Here is a 15927-nt window from a genome sequence, read left to right as displayed (position 1 = left end):
TACTAAATTCTCAAACATGAGTTATATACAAAATGTAGTACGGAGTATATGAAATTTAATCTAAAGATTGATAGCGGTCTAATAAGAGGATGAATGAATCCTTCAACTACTTTCTTTGGGTTAATGGGTTACCCAAGAGCCAATTTAAATCTTTTGGACAATTGATGATGTCAAAATGAGGTTAAGTTGTGTCCTTTAGGCTCTATGATTCCATAAATCGTGCCTAAATGGAAAAATGTCAACAGAAATTCAGGAAAGCCTAACCGTCAATGATTCAAAGCCATTGACGAATTGAGATCCAAAATTAATTGTTATAAGCACAAATATTGGACAAGTCCTCAAAAACAGCCCCATTTTAAGAAACTTGTGCCACTGTAAAAAAAAAATAATAATAATAATAATAATAATAATAAATAAATAAAATTAAGCTTCAATACTGCAATGAACACAATTTATCTAATTTATAGACAACAATTTTTGGGAACTATTGCAAAATTGCTTTTCATATACACATACCAATCAAAAATGAAAATAAATCGTTTAATGAACCCAAAACTGCTTGCAGATCAAGTTAATGAATGCTTCATCCACCAAGATCAAAACAAATTCATCTGTAAGTTTTATGTGGAAGCGACCGAAACCATAAATCCACATACAGATCAGAAACACGAGAGATCAATTGTGTTAATAGCAAATAATGACTAAAGATTATTGCACCAGCTGATATGACTGACAAAAACAAACCTTTTTCCTGTAAGGCCGTATATAAGGCTAAGTGTAATGCAGACGCAGTAGTCTGCTTCATTACATAAGGAGATTATACTCCATACATCTATAAGAGAGTATATTAAGTACCCTAAAACAGCTGATAGTTTCCTATAGAACAATTAGAGCTGTAACTACTCCGACATTGGAGGGCTATTTAGTATTTACATCTGTAAAGAATGAAGAATACAAGTTGATGAAGTCAGTATGATGAACAACCATCAAAATACCCCGCCTGACAAAAACTCCAGGGCAGTGAAAGCTATTCTATGATCGATTTGATTCCTTAACAACAAAAGATTGATTGGTTGAATGGTGTGTCACTGTTCAGCATTCATTTTTCTCACAAAGGGAACAAAGTTGTGCCACTTTTCGGGATTAAAAAAGCTGCTGCTCAATCTGAAATAAGTGAACGATCTTAAAATTTCTGCCTCTGTGCAATTAGTTTGTATTTGCTCCAGTCCAGCCTGCAAAATGAGGTTTCATCTTTTTAAATATAAAAGCAATAGATTTGAATATAAGTTGGAGATAAAGAAAAGCTAGAGAGAGAGAGAGAGAGAGCAGGGGAAAACAAGTCAGGAGGCAGAAGTTTGAGTCTCGACTCTTGAATAAATGAATATAAACAATTTCCAGCCTAATGGTTTACGATCTCTAACATTGTATCAGGAGTACATTAGAAGGGAATAAATACACTCGTAAAAGCCAAAATTTTGATCCAGGCAGCTCAGCTTATGTACTAAAAGACTAGATTTCGATAAAAGTACAGCCGAGCTGGGACCAAACGGGATAAACAGCATGTGAACTTGTAGGTTAATAAGCCCACAATTCCTACCTACCACAAGGTCAGATCCAAACAATCATATCAACAAGACAGCAAGTACTAATGCAAAATAACTCCTTAAGTAAAAGAAGAGAGCATTTTAGACAACTACAAACATCCTGTAGTTTGCTATTTATGCAAATCATAAATATGAGAGGCAACATTCAAATTTCCTTTTCCCTTCATTTAAGACCTAGGACTCTGGAACGACTAGAAGTACTAAAGACATTACTTTGCAGCAACACCAACATAGTGGATCTGTTAGTTTGTCATAGAGCCAAAGACTCCACCCCAATCACAATGGGTGCAGTTGCACACACATGCACAATAAATTAAGCATTTATTTGAAGCAAGATGGTTTACCTTGTCACAGCGGTCAACACAGTTCCTTCCAGTCAAACTTATAGTCCTTCTCTTCGAGACAGCTTGAAGCTACATTCAAAATGGTATATTGTTAGGCCTTAATACATTCAAATCCATGCAATGACTCAAAAGCATCTGAACTATTCCCGCACAAAGATATTGCAAGGCCCTCTGATTTACAGAACAAGATGTCTATACTCAATAAGCCTTCTTGATGAGTAGTGCATTTTAACACCTATCTAGGATGACTTATAGATCAAGATTCCATCCTAAGGCAAGTGCGATGCTAAAATTGGGAGTAATTAATTTGTTTTATGAGCCAAATCTTACAAGATTTTATTCACAAAATATATGCTAGTGCTATTCTCTCACTTATTTCATTCCTTAAACATCATTATTCATCAAAGTGAAACTAAAGTCATAGCAGTGAGAAACTAAGATGGTCAAATTGAAGAACAATCCTTAGTCAAAGAGAACATTGCCAATAAGCTCAAAAAGATAAGTCAATGGACTACGAGATCTCGTGAACGAAAGAACTGGAGTATGTAATGATGTCATTGGTTCTGGAAAAAAAAGTGTTATAATTCATTTGAAGCTATCCACACTGCCTTTCAGTAATTAGTGAAGATCTTGAGATTGGTCTAGCTTACCAATGCAAACAAGCTAAGTACCTACTCCGTACTTGAGAAGAAAGGGGTTTTCTACTCTTTTGTGTGTGTGTGTGTGTTGGGGGGGGGGGGGGGGGGTCTGCATTGTTCTACAAGTTAAGAGGGATTTTTGTAAAATAAACGAATAATATATATATATATATATATATATATATATATATATATATATATATATATATATATATATATATATATATATATATAAAGAAAAAAAATAGGCATTTTGTTTAACTTTCCACAACAGAAGGCAGGAAGCAGATTACGAGAAACATGGAGATGCACTCAGGCAAAATAACTTGAAGAGAAATGGAAAAAGATATGTTTACCTGCTGTAGTAATCCTTCTGGACTGCAAAAATAACCTGGTGGTGTATCACGGTCCCTCATTTCAAGGCACCTAAAAAGAATCTTTCAAGGGTAAGCACATAGATTATAAAGTAAAGCTTAACCAAAAATGGATTGATGATAGATTAGTGGCATTATTACTGATTCAGAAAACTAAATATTTTCAAGCAATTCCTCTAGAAACTTCACCAAACAACTAAGGGAGAACTGGAGAAGTATCAGATGTTAAGAACATGGGTATCAATTAATTATGCTGATAGACTTGCATAATTTCCTCAGGATAGGGGTAAATTCTAAGTAAAAGATCAAAGGTATATACAGGAGAACTCTTACGATAAGTGTAGAGCTGCACCATGACGAAACAGCACTAAAGCTAAGGGATCATAGCCATCTCTCTGAGCGGTGTTGTAATAACCAGCTGTAAGTTCAGCAGCATGCGCCAATGTGTGGTACCACCAATGTATTGCACCAATCTTTGCCACTAGTAGCACAGATGTTTTATCATCTTGTTGATATTTCTTCAACATATCTGCTACTTTTCCAAGAATTGCATCTGCGTGATGAATCAGTTTACCACTGTACCAGTCCTAAAAATAAAAAATAAAAAATTACATCAGATTTTCTTGACAATTGACAGAAACATGTGGATACTTCAGTTTTTCATCAATAACCAAAGCATTTGATGGTATTTCCAGCTATTCTTTAAGTTTATTAGTGTGACTCAATTCCAGCTGCGGCAGTGCTTAAAACCCCATTTCAATTTTCTAGTAATACTAGACTCCAAGTAATGACACACTATTAGTAGCAAAAAGAGATTGGCAACTAAATAATTTTCCTGGAAGAATGTCTCATTATTTAATTGAATAAGAGAAATAACTCCTCTAGTCTTTAGTTTTGAACTCCCACCATGTCAACGGTGATGCTTACAAAGCCTAGATTGAAGAAATGAAATTTACTTGTACCCCAGAAAATGTCTTGCATTCTTGTTGTTAGAGCAAACACTCAAACACTATGCTGTCACGTGATGTAGCACAAGACGACATGTGTAGAGTGCATAAAGAATTTCTTTCGAAGATATTGACACATATAAATAAGGGAGATGACCTTTCAGGAGAAGTACATACAAGGAAGAAATGCCCGTAGTCAGAAAGAAAACTTTTATGACCAGCTTCAAAGAAAGGTACTCCAGATGGAGAGCTATTATAACTTCCAACATCTTGTGGGCCATTTTCTCCCCACTGAGGTTTTCCTTCTTGGCTAGCAGCTATCTTGAGATCCTCCATCCTGCAATAACATTGCATAAGTGAACATTCTACCTTACCCCCCCCCCCCCCCCCAAAAAAAAAAAAAAAGGCATTATTCAAAAGTGCTTATAGCAAGTTTTGGAAGCTGAAAGATTGGCCTACATGTACTTATCATAGCATTGAAATTCACCGATTCCAGGAAATCTCCACCGACCATCAGCAGATGGATGAGCAGGATACCTGCAAGTAGTCTCGTGTAAGCTAAGGGAATCAAAAGGCTGATGCTTATGGGCAAGGAGCCAAAAATATCACCTCAGTTCACCAGCAGGACCAAGACCAACACTTATTTCTTCAATTACGTGACCAATTAACAAGTCAAATTTGTCAAGGAAACTAAAAATGAAATCTTCATAACATTGGAGAGCAGTACGGCCACAAAATAAAGGAAGTTCATCCACTCCAAGTGTAAGATAATCGTCACAGAAATTCCCACTCCGATCTCGGTAAAATATGTCCCTGTCGATAGCTCCAATCTGGGGGAAAGACAAAGAAATAAGGTTCATATATTTACAATTGTGCATAGGAGGAAATTAAAACCCCCAAGGCTGATATCACCTCCCAACTTTGTATCCGCATGATCTTTGACATTACGAAAAGATAACTAGACAAATCCAACACATAACGGAAACAGATTAGCCATGACAAATGAGAAAAGGCAAATCATCAAAAATAGGACAACACCATCACAAAATCACACTGTTATAAGTAGAGAATATTATACGTGTCCACCAATGGATACCAATGACATGAGAAATATGATAATATAAAAGAGGATCTCCCACAAACTAGATGACATTAAACATTTCTTCAAAACAGCTAAAATCAAACAAAGTTTCAGTCAAGCAACATTTAATGGGGAAGTGAAGCAACCTTTTGAATCCAAAGTGGGAGGCTCACAGAACCTTTATGTTGGGATGATAAGCGAGCATTTGAATGGAAACACAATGCAATGTGCAACTTCAGACCAGCTTCAGATACCATTTTGAAAAGCTCTTCATAAAGAGACCAATCATAAGAATAAGGAGAAGTGTGTTCCACAACTCCCCACCAAACCTCAACTGCAACTCCATGGACACCTGCCGCCTTGAGTGCTTTTAGAGAAGCGGACAAAGCCTTGAGTCTGTAAAAGGCAATGATAAGGAACACTGATAAACTTGTTTAGAACGTGTATAAAATAAAATCTTATACTAGGGCGGGGGACCTTACCTTTTAATCCTTATAGTCCCAAGAGTATCAATGCTAAAGGAATCAGCGGGCATCATCACAAAAACAGGCACTCTCTTCTGCTTTGATGACTTTAAAATCAAGGACTTTGACCTCTCTCGGGCATCCATACTGTAACATGTAGATCACTGGATAAAATTAGTTTTTATCACAAGTGACCAAACTAGCTTTACAAGTACCAGGCACGTACTATTTATACCTACTTCATTCAATTTGTGACCATTAAAACACATGTATTTATAATATCTAAACCAGAAATGAGGAAGGGCAAACATATTTCTTTTACATGACTGCTCAAACCTGTAGTAAAGACGCCTGACATTCAAGGCTACATGGGAACAAAAAATTTAAAATAAGAGGGAAGGAGGAAGGACTGAAAGTTAAGTGAGATATGCTCACAGCTTGGATTTAGAAAAAAAGTCGGCTTAAAACATGTGCAAGTGTAATTGCTAAAATGCAAATATCTTGTAAAACATAGTTGCATTACATACAAGCACATTCTTGTAACTGTATGAAACTTAGAACAAAATTGACATGTACTAGACCAACACTTGCACATTGCTGAAAATGTATGAAATAACTTCATGGAAAGAATGTTGATTATTAAATTTAACACTTTCTTAGAAAATGGATAAAGCCCTAATGGAAAAAACTCTATTTCAGTCATGTAGATCCCCTGTATAAAAGTTAAATAACAGCTAATATTTCCAAAATGGGTCAGTTGAAAGATTGTAGCTGCTGTACTAGTGAGCTCTTTTTCTGAGTTATGAAATCCAAAATACAGTACTTTCTTCATGGTTACATCAACATTACTAGTCAATTTAATTAAGTTACTTACTAGCAAATTAATATATTAATACCTATGCAAGAATCAAATTTAAAACAAGACAAAAAAGATAAAGGCTCTATTTCCTCACCTTGTTTCCACTTAATTAACCACTACATATATAAGTTTTGTTTTGTTCTACCAAGCTAAGTTCAGGGCTAATACGTCCCATACAATTCAGTGACAATAAGAGCTACCAAAGCTTGCTTCACAATTACAGTACGTTCATATGAATTAAGTTTTGGGGCAATAAGTTCAAATGAATTAAGTTAAATATTAGTACACATATGTAAGAGAAATTTACATGAAGACACTTATTTTAGAGTGGAGTAGTTGCCAAACTAGCCTATAGCCACAGGCCCACAAAGACAGAGTACACACAAGATCAACTTCACTTCGATTGATCACTTCACACCACTTTGCCAAAAATAGAACCCTCAGAAACCCACGTACGATGAAAAGAACACACCCTAACTCCTTAACGTGATTAAACCAGCCACAAGAGACACTTATTGTGGAATGGATTAGTTGACAAACTAGCCTATAGCCACAGCCCAAAAAGACAAGTACGCACAAGATCATGTCATCTATGTAACTTCACTTCGATCGATCATTACACACCACTTTGCCGAAAATAGAACCCTCAAAAACCCAGATATAAAATTGAAGTCTACTCTTCACATTCTCAGAATAGAGCCCTCTGATCATATTAATCTTTACAGTCTCAGATTAACCCTAATAGTATATCAGTATATTCAGCCAAGAATTAATGATCATTTCAAGAAAACCAAAAAGACCCTCCAACACCAGATTTAAACTCATAACTCTCATTTATTAATCTTGGATATTTAGCCAAGAATTAAAGATCATTTCAAGAAAACCAAAAAACCCCATTTTAGTTTAGTATTAATGACTACATTTCACAATTTTACATCAAGGCAACATCAATACAGATAATTCCAAGGTTCAGCTCATATTAAACGCAGATCAACGCGTGATTTTGTCATAAAACCCGAAATAATTACCATTTTAGGAAATACGATTAATGATTGTAGTTAACCCTTAACATTCCGATAAACATTTCGTAACTAAATCATATTATACATTATCAAGGCACCACATATAATATAAATGCAAAAAAAAAACCCACATCAAATCAATGACTTAAAATAAAAACCCAAAATCATCCAATCAAATAATTCAACTTAATGATCAAGAAAGCATGCAATAATTCAAGAAACCCAATAATTTCATCAATAATCCAAAATTAACACTAAATAATCATCAACAAATTATACCCATAAAACTAAAACAGTAGTAAAATCAAAATTGAAACTAAAATGAGCTGAAAATCAAGTAGACCTGAAAACTGGAGAATTCTTGCCCATTACAGATTTCCATTTGAAGAACTTCTTCTTTAAAAGAGGGGGAAGAACAATGGTAGAAACGTTTCGTTGAGTACGGAAACCATTTCGACCCTTTCGAACACCAAAGAGCAATTCATTGAAGCCGTATGAGTTTCGTTTTGGGGTGCATTTGCAGAGCACACCCGCCATTATTGGAGGAGTTTCGAAGGATTTTAGAGAGAGAAAGTGGGTAATTTTTTATAGAGAGAAAGTGGGCAATTTTTTTTAGAGAGAGAAAGAGTGTGGAAGAAAGATTTGGGTTCCAAGCTTTTATGGGCAACTTCTCAAATCAAAGCCTCTTTTAATCTTTCTTAAACAGAATTTTTTTATTATATTTTTTTATTTACAGGTATTTTGTGGATCACTGGATCTTTTATTCATTTTATTTTTTTAAAGGTAGGAATCTACTTCGTATTTTTATATGTATAATAGTACAAAGTATATTTACTGGTATATACGATGTATACAACGGTCTTCAGTCGATCTCTTCTACTCCCTTTGATTAAAGTAATACGACAACATTTTTAAGCACGATAACATTACTCCATCACCTCAACCTCGGAAGTGAGAGAGTACTTCCTATCGTATAAATGTTTGTAGTAGACGGAGCACATTGTATAGCAAGTCATTTTTAGTTGTATGCTACGGAGTAGTAGATTTAAAAAAGGATGGTGAAATATGATTTTTGTATTAAAAAAAATTAAGGAAAATAGTGAAGAAAATTCATTATTTTTTAAAATCTATTTTGCATATATTCCTGCTAAAAAAAAAAGTATGTAGTTGGCATATTTTAGTTTTTACGTATAATTTGTCACCTTGTTTTTTTGGCTACTGAAAATGTCTATGAGTACACGAGGGATAACTACCTATACTGTTCACAGCTCATATATATAAACGAATAAATACACATGCAATAATTTAATACGTATTGTTATATTATCTGTTGTTGCATTTGGCAAAAAGACTTGCGTGGACCTGGTCCACAATAATATTATTGTGGACCCGAGGTCTATACACACGCGACTGACATTATATTGAATATAGTGACCATTATTTTTAACATAGTAACCTTATTTTTAACATAGTAACCTTTATTAAAACTACTACAACGTTTAATAATATTGTGAACTTGAAATACGACGCTATTATCCTAGTGGCCTTTATTATTCATATTGATCAGTATATAAAATATTTCATTACAAAAATAACCACTTAGGCCTGTATATTACCAAAATGATTTTTATTTCAACATAGTGACTTTTTTTTAATTATAGTGACCCTTTTTTTATTAATAAAACAACCATACTTTCTCTAATGTTAGTGGTCTACAATAAATTAGTGTGAACCAGGTCTATTTAAGAATTTGTATGCATTTGGATGCTACATCCTCTACTCGACTTCCTACTATACACCATAAAAGGTATAAAACTACTCATATAATTAGAAAATGTTAACAAGTTTTCAAAGTTATGAATAACAAATAAAAATAGGTTAGTAGCTTAAAGTATCTACTCTCTAGCATAATTGTCGATATTGTTGATTAGAGAAGTTACGCTGATTCAATTTGGCCCCGCTAAAAAATGTCGATAATGTCGACGTTTTTAGCACGAAAATCGAGAAAAAAAAATAAATAGGTGTAAAGTGGGCCCCACTAACGGCAACATGTAACGGAAGGATAACGACAGGGGTACAGCTTAATCACTTTTGGGACCTTGAGGCTTGAGGTTACAGCGAGGAACTTTTCAAAGGTAGGGGCACAACGTGTAATAGTCAATACCTCAGAGGTATGATGTAGAATTTCCATTAGAAAATGTTAACAAGTTTTTAAAGTTATGAATAACAATTAAAAATAGGTTAGTAGTTTAAAGTATCTACTCTCTAGCATAATTGTCGATATTGTTGATTAGAGAAGTTACGCTGATTCAATTTGGCCTATTTATCGTATGGAAATTGGTCGCAAAGACACAAATATTGAAGGTGATATAAGTTCGATCGTGACCAATAATGTAAGTTTTGATAGAGATATAAGTGAATTTAAAGAAAAAATGAATACATCCTAAAATTCAGGTTTACTATTAAATTACGAATCAATTTAAGAGCTATTGGATATAAAGACAAGTTTTATTTAACTAATTTCCAATACCTGTTACTTATTCTAGTCAAAATCAGATCAAACCTAACTAGAAATATTTGTATTAGACCAAATTAGCTAGATATTTTAATTTCTATTTACTTATTGCTAAATATTTTTAATTGCGTGTTATTATAATAAAATAAAAAAAAATAAAAAATAAAATAAAAAAAACAACAAAACAAAACTTTATACAAAATAGTATATTTGAAAAGTAGACAATGAGCAGAACCTAATTAGATCCCATGAGAGTGAGGGATAGCTCAAGTGGTTAGAGCTCCCCTAGGATCGATTCTCACCATCCGCCCTTGTGGCTTTCTAAACACCAAACTAAATCAGATCAAATCAAATCAAACCAAATCTTATTAGAATCAAGCAAGATAATCTTATTTCATATGAAGAGAACAAGTCTTAAGTTTGGTACCAAAAATCCAACGTGGAAGTAGTCATCCACAAAGGATAAGAATGCAATGCAACAAAATACTCGTACAAAAATATCTAACCCTAATTTTTGTTTGCCAGAGCACCAAGCAATCAAAGTATGGGCATTGCTAAATCATTCAATTGGTTTTTTTTTTTTTTTTTTTTTTCCAATTAGTATTCATTAATTGGGTCCTACATTGAAGCTTCCCATGATGCTCCATGGTACACTTAATGATTGCTTTAATTAAATGATTAGCTTGTTAATGATTAATGTATGATTATATTATGGGTAATGTTATATGTAGCCCTAAGGGCTATATATAAGCATTAAATATACTCTTAGAAATTGTATAAAATTAGAAATTCATGACAAAAACACGCGTAAATCAGTGTTATTAATGTTTATATTTTGATGATTTCTTAACTTTTACGATTTTCAAGTGTAAATTTAATGCTTATATGGGCTATGTATAATATTTTCCTTATATTATACGGAGTATATATTTATAAAAAGGATCTTACTACCGAACGTCTCCGGAACATTAGATAATCCTAATATTTCCTAATATGGTATTAATTTGGAAGTGCATGACTGGATGCTAAAAATCACGCGTCAAATGATGTAATTAATGTTTACTTCAAGTTAATATTTCTACTTGTAATTATTTTATGGCATTCATTACTCTTTTGCCTTATATAAAAAAACTAGAAAAATCTTTAGCTTGTATGCTTTTGTGTACATATATTTTGTGGGACTATGCATGGATAATGTTACAACTTAAAATCGTCCATATGTATTACATGTAAAGTATTACTTGATCCGTAACAGTCATATTACATTGGTAACATGCTAGCATATGGAATTATGGATGCATGAAGTAGCATGGTTGGTCCTAATTTAGAGAAATAAAGTAAATAAGTAATGAGTAGGTATTTATGCATCTTTATAAGGCTTTCATTAATTTAAATTCAATCAATAATAGAAACTCAGGACAATCTATACCACAAAAGTCATCGATAATGAACCCACTTAACAAAGTCACTGGTCACATAATTAATATCTCGAAAGTATTAAAAGAGATTTTAAATTTTTAGAAAAAAACAAATTTAAAATATACCACTCTTTCTGTCAAAAAAAAATCTATGAGACATATATTTACATATTTTTACTTCTTGACAAGTTTCATTAAGACTGTGCATCTTAATTGTACCAAAATCTAATTCGACCCCTTTATATCAAACAATCCTATGCAATCCTGAAGTGAAATTATATGTAGTATAATTATGTGACCTCTTACCTCTAACCATGACCATGTTCTCTAATCACCATGTCGTACCACACACAACAATTTGATGTTAATGACTATAAAACACATATACAAAAGTATTGCTCCATATATACAGTATTGGCGAAACAATGATTGATATTCCAAAAACCTTTATCTCTAAATCAAATGCTTCCCCCATACACTTACATAAGAATATGAGACTTTTAAGTGACTAGAGATGCATATATTACACATGTTGAATTGTTGAAATGTACTCGTAACTAATATGCACGCACGCACGCACCAACCCACGGCTTAGCTCATCATGTACATGGTGCATTTTATTTCAACCTACTCATAAATTAGTAAACGTAAACCAAAGTCTCCAATTAAAAACAAAAGACAAACAAACAAACACAAACATAAAAAAGGCCTAAGCCAGTGTTATAAATCATGAAGTATGATGTAATATCAATGATACAAGGACTTCCTTTGGATTTGGAACAATTCAATCTCCAAAATCTTCTCAACTACCTCCCAAAGTCTATGGGAAAATTAACTGTTATTTAAAATAAATTAAAAAAAAAAAAAAAATTGACATGAAAAACGTTTAAAGAAAAAAAAAAAAAAGTGTTTTAATTTCAATCATATAGAGTTTAATGATTAATCTCACAATCAATTTCATCATAATAAAATGATACTACTCTACATTCAATCAAAACAATCATATCTCATAATACTAATCAATTAATCATAATAGAAGTACTAATAATAATAATAGTACTAATAAATCTCTACTACCAAAAATAAATACATAAACAAATTAATAAATAAATGAACTAAAACTAAAATTTAATTAAAACCATATCTTAATAATCTCTTAGACACCCATGGCAACCAAAATAGCCACTCCACTCAAAACAATACTTCCAACCCCAAACTTAGCCTCTGCTCCAGAGTCATCAGCAAGCGGCATTGGTCCCTCGGCCGCCTCGGGCGATAACACTCCCGGCGAACTTGCCACCGAGGGAACAATCCCGGAAGGCGCCTCGGCTGGTGGCGCGGAACTCGATGGGATTCCCAATACCGGCCCCTCAGAAACCGCCGGAACTTCCGCCGGAGTCTCAGCGACGGCCGGAACTTCCGCCGGAGAACTCACCGGAGGTGTACTTCCGACCACCGGAGAAACAGGGGCGATCACGGGTGGCAAAGAAACCGGTGCCTGTGTTGGAGGGACGAGACTACGAGACGATGATGTCGGTGAAGTCGCCGGAGAATGTACCGGAAAACTCGCCGGAGACGGTGAGATTGTCGAATGTGATTCGGAAGGCGAAGGCGAAACAATGTGGGATGACTGAGAAGGAGACTTCGCCGGAGAATGTGCCGGAGATTTCACCGGAGGAGAATGCACCGGTGAAATCGCCGGCGATCTCGAAATCTTAGGGAGTGAAGTGGGTGATGAAGAAGGAGCATGAGAAGGAGAAATTTGTGAATTTGATGGAGTAATCAAATTACATAATAAAATCAACCCAACAAAAACTGAAATTAAAAATCTATGCATTTTCAATTTCTAAATTGGGAAATTAAAATCAAACAATATTTCCACTGATTTTCAGAATTTAAGAAGTAATAATTGGGAATGTTTGTCGTTAGAAAATATGGGAAAGATTGGTTAATGATTTTTTGGGGGTTTCTCTGTTTTTTTGTTGGGATGAAAAATGAGAGATTTATATATAGTGAGAATTCAATAAAAAGTGTGCAAGAATTAGGTTTTTAAAAAAAAAAAATATAAAGGTGACCGTTGAAGTGTAATGTTTCGAGGTGACTGGCTATAGCAGGTTTTGTAGCCGTTGTTGTAAAATTGACTACCGGCTATAGAAGGTGGGTAAACGTTCCGTTAAGTTTTGCGCCTATTTTGGGTGGTTTCGGTTGGATTTTATTTTTGTTGGCAAGCGTTAAATATTTTTGAGTTATAATAATTACGGAGTATCAATTAGGCAATATAAGGGTAATGCTATTGTTAAATATACTATTGAAAATATACTATTAGAAATTGTATAAAATAAGGACTTTATGACAAAAACACGCGTAAATAAATGTAATTAGTGTTTATATTTTGATGATTTCTTAACTTTTTACGATTTTCAAGTGTAAATTTAATATGTATAACATTTTCAAGTGTAAATTTAAGATGTATAACATTTTCCATTAAATTTAAATAATTATATATTCCGTATCATAGTATCATCTCTGATTCTTATTAATTGCGACAAAGTTAGTATGTGGAAATTAAGGGGATATATTTTTATACTAGGCACTCCACACACGTTCCTTTTTAACACGCCTTAATTACTTTTCTTTAATTGTTAAGTTGTACTTTTTACCTATTCTCTCTAACTACGAAAATTGGGTTCCACACTCCTTCCATTATTTTTCTGATCAATACTTTTTCACTCTCCGAAAATCTTGCAAATTATAATGGAACAAATAAAAAAAAAAACCCCGATGGAATGAGTATCATCAACTAGAATGAGCCGATTAGATAGAATTTGTGACTTTAAAAAAGTTTTGACACATTAGAAGGTATAAAACATTAATAATATCACATACTTTATAGTTTAATCTTTTTATTAGTTAAAATTAATCTAATTTTTTTTGAGAAAATAATTATATTTGTTTTTTCTTAAAAAAAATGCGTGTGTATGTGTGTGTTGAAGTCGTGATAAACTAGATTATCTCATTTTAGGAACCCTCAATGGGCTAAATCCATGTGTTCTATTTACGATTCATAAAAGTACAAAAATATACCCTTCATTATTTTTAGAAATGCATGTCAAAGGTAGTGACTATTCCAAATTCCAAGGGCAATCAAAGAGTGAAAGTAGGAAATTACACAATATTTCACCATACAAAATAAACTTAATCAATGATATATATGAACAAGTAACATATACCCCTTACTAAATCATTTTAATTAACTTATAAAGATTATTAAGAGCTTGCTAAACAAAATTCTCAAAACAAAAAAAAAAAAAAAAAAAATGGAAAGATTTTCTTGGGTAATGATCATGTTAGCAATAGTCATTTCAAACCAATACAAAGTCATCTTAGGATGGCCAAATAGTTGGTATACTCATGTTACAATAAAGAATGATTTGCCTGATAATCTCCCTTTGAGATATCAATGCAAATCAAAGGATGATGATTTAGGGGATAGCATACTTCAAAACAAGGAAACATTTACTTGGAAATTCACTCCAAATATTTTTGAATCAACCTTATATTGGTGCAATATTTGGTCAAGATATGGTTATGTATCTAGTAAAGTTTTCTCAGAGAAAGAACAATTTTATCATTATTGTAATTATAAAGATTGCACTTGGAGTATAACAGATCAAGGCATTAATGTTATTGATGTTAAAATTGGCAACCCTGTGCTTTGTCACAAGTGGAATGATGAGAAGCAACAAGGATCACCTAGTCCATCCCCACAATAGGCTATGCATTCATTCGAAGATTGAAATGACAACCAACTATTAATTGGGTAGGATAATAAATTTGCATATTGCAATAATAATCTTGCAACAAAACATATGTAACTTGGCAATTTTTGGTAAACAATATTCTTCTTTTTAATTCAAATAATTCCATCACTATGGTTGTGAATTTGTGATAAACAAGATTACTTCTAGCTATGTCAGACGTTACAACTTCTTTTTTTTTTTTTTAATTATTTTTTCCCTTCAATAATCTTAATATTGTACTTCTTGTAAAAGTATCGCATACTCAGTACATCCAACCTGCTCAGTTTTGTTATACATTGTTGTTTTTTGGTTAAAGATCTCGAAGCAAGAAAACTTGACTGTAGTTGATGATTTATACTTCTTCCATTCTTGTTAAGCGCTTTATTTGGAATTTCTTGCTTGCTAAATGCTAATGCACAAATAATAAATTTTGATATTTTAAAAACATACTTTCCTCTTCTTCTTTTTTTTTTCTTTTTTTTTTTATCTATCTATCTTTCAACTTAATGTTACGATATGTTCTTTTTTATCTTCCCACTTTTTCTTTATTCTTTACACGTTATATAAAGAAAATTTTCACTTTATCTATCTAGGCAACCACATGATCCACATTAAATTATACTTCATAGTATTATGTATATACCAAAACATTAAAACTAATGTGTCTAAATACTTTTCTCTATCCTACGTAAAAAGTAAAACAGAGGATCACATGAAATCGGAAGGAAAGCGCTAACCATTTGAGCTACCTCGCACTCTCCTTACAACTAAACTTTGTGCACCTTACACTTATAACTGATTGCTCATTTTCTCAATTATAATAAAACCGACTTTGTGCACATTACAATATACAACCGATTG

General features: G+C 33.1%; 2 protein-coding genes across 2 annotated transcripts; one reads left to right on the top strand and one right to left on the bottom strand.

Moving 5' to 3' along the window:
- Positions 1-726: 726 nt before the first annotated feature.
- On the bottom strand, positions 727-7986 carry LOC145629468 (inactive beta-amylase 4, chloroplastic-like). Its single transcript, XM_081682075.1, has 10 exons — positions 7677-7986; positions 5471-5599; positions 5135-5384; positions 4517-4737; positions 4367-4444; positions 4085-4244; positions 3294-3547; positions 2943-3012; positions 1949-2017; positions 727-1232 (listed from the first exon to the last, which is right to left on the bottom strand). Exons 1-10 carry the CDS (start codon positions 7868-7870, stop codon positions 1086-1088), a joined length of 1572 nt encoding a protein of 523 aa, XP_081538201.1. The 5' UTR covers positions 7871-7986; the 3' UTR covers positions 727-1085.
- Positions 7987-14583: 6597 nt separating this feature from the next.
- LOC145628320 (S-protein homolog 74-like) lies at positions 14584-15039 on the top strand. The gene has a single exon (XM_081680603.1). The coding sequence runs from the start codon at positions 14584-14586 to the stop codon at positions 15037-15039; it is 456 nt and encodes a 151-aa protein (XP_081536729.1).
- Positions 15040-15927: the final 888 nt, after the last annotated feature.

This window comes from Chenopodium album, chromosome 4 (assembly GCF_948465745.1).
Source record: "Chenopodium album chromosome 4, dcCheAlbu1.1, whole genome shotgun sequence".
NCBI classification, from domain to species: Eukaryota; Viridiplantae; Streptophyta; class Magnoliopsida; order Caryophyllales; family Amaranthaceae; genus Chenopodium; species Chenopodium album.
The sequence above is the reverse complement of the archived record's forward strand: the minus strand, read 5'-3'. Positions and strand labels throughout refer to the sequence as shown.

Coding starts and splice junctions, on each gene's coding strand:
- LOC145629468 (XM_081682075.1), bottom strand. CDS start 7,870: ATGGCGGGTGTGCTCTGCAAATGCACCCCAAAACGAAACTCATACGGC. Junction 5,600..7,676: donor AAGAATTCTCCAGTTTTCAG/GTCTACTTGATT, acceptor TACATGTTACAG/TATGGATGCCCGAGAGAGGT. Junction 5,385..5,470: donor GGGACTATAAGGATTAAAAG/GTAAGGTCCCCC, acceptor TGCCTTTTACAG/ACTCAAGGCTTTGTCCGCTT.
- LOC145628320 (XM_081680603.1), top strand. CDS start 14,584: ATGGAAAGATTTTCTTGGGTAATGATCATGTTAGCAATAGTCATTTCA.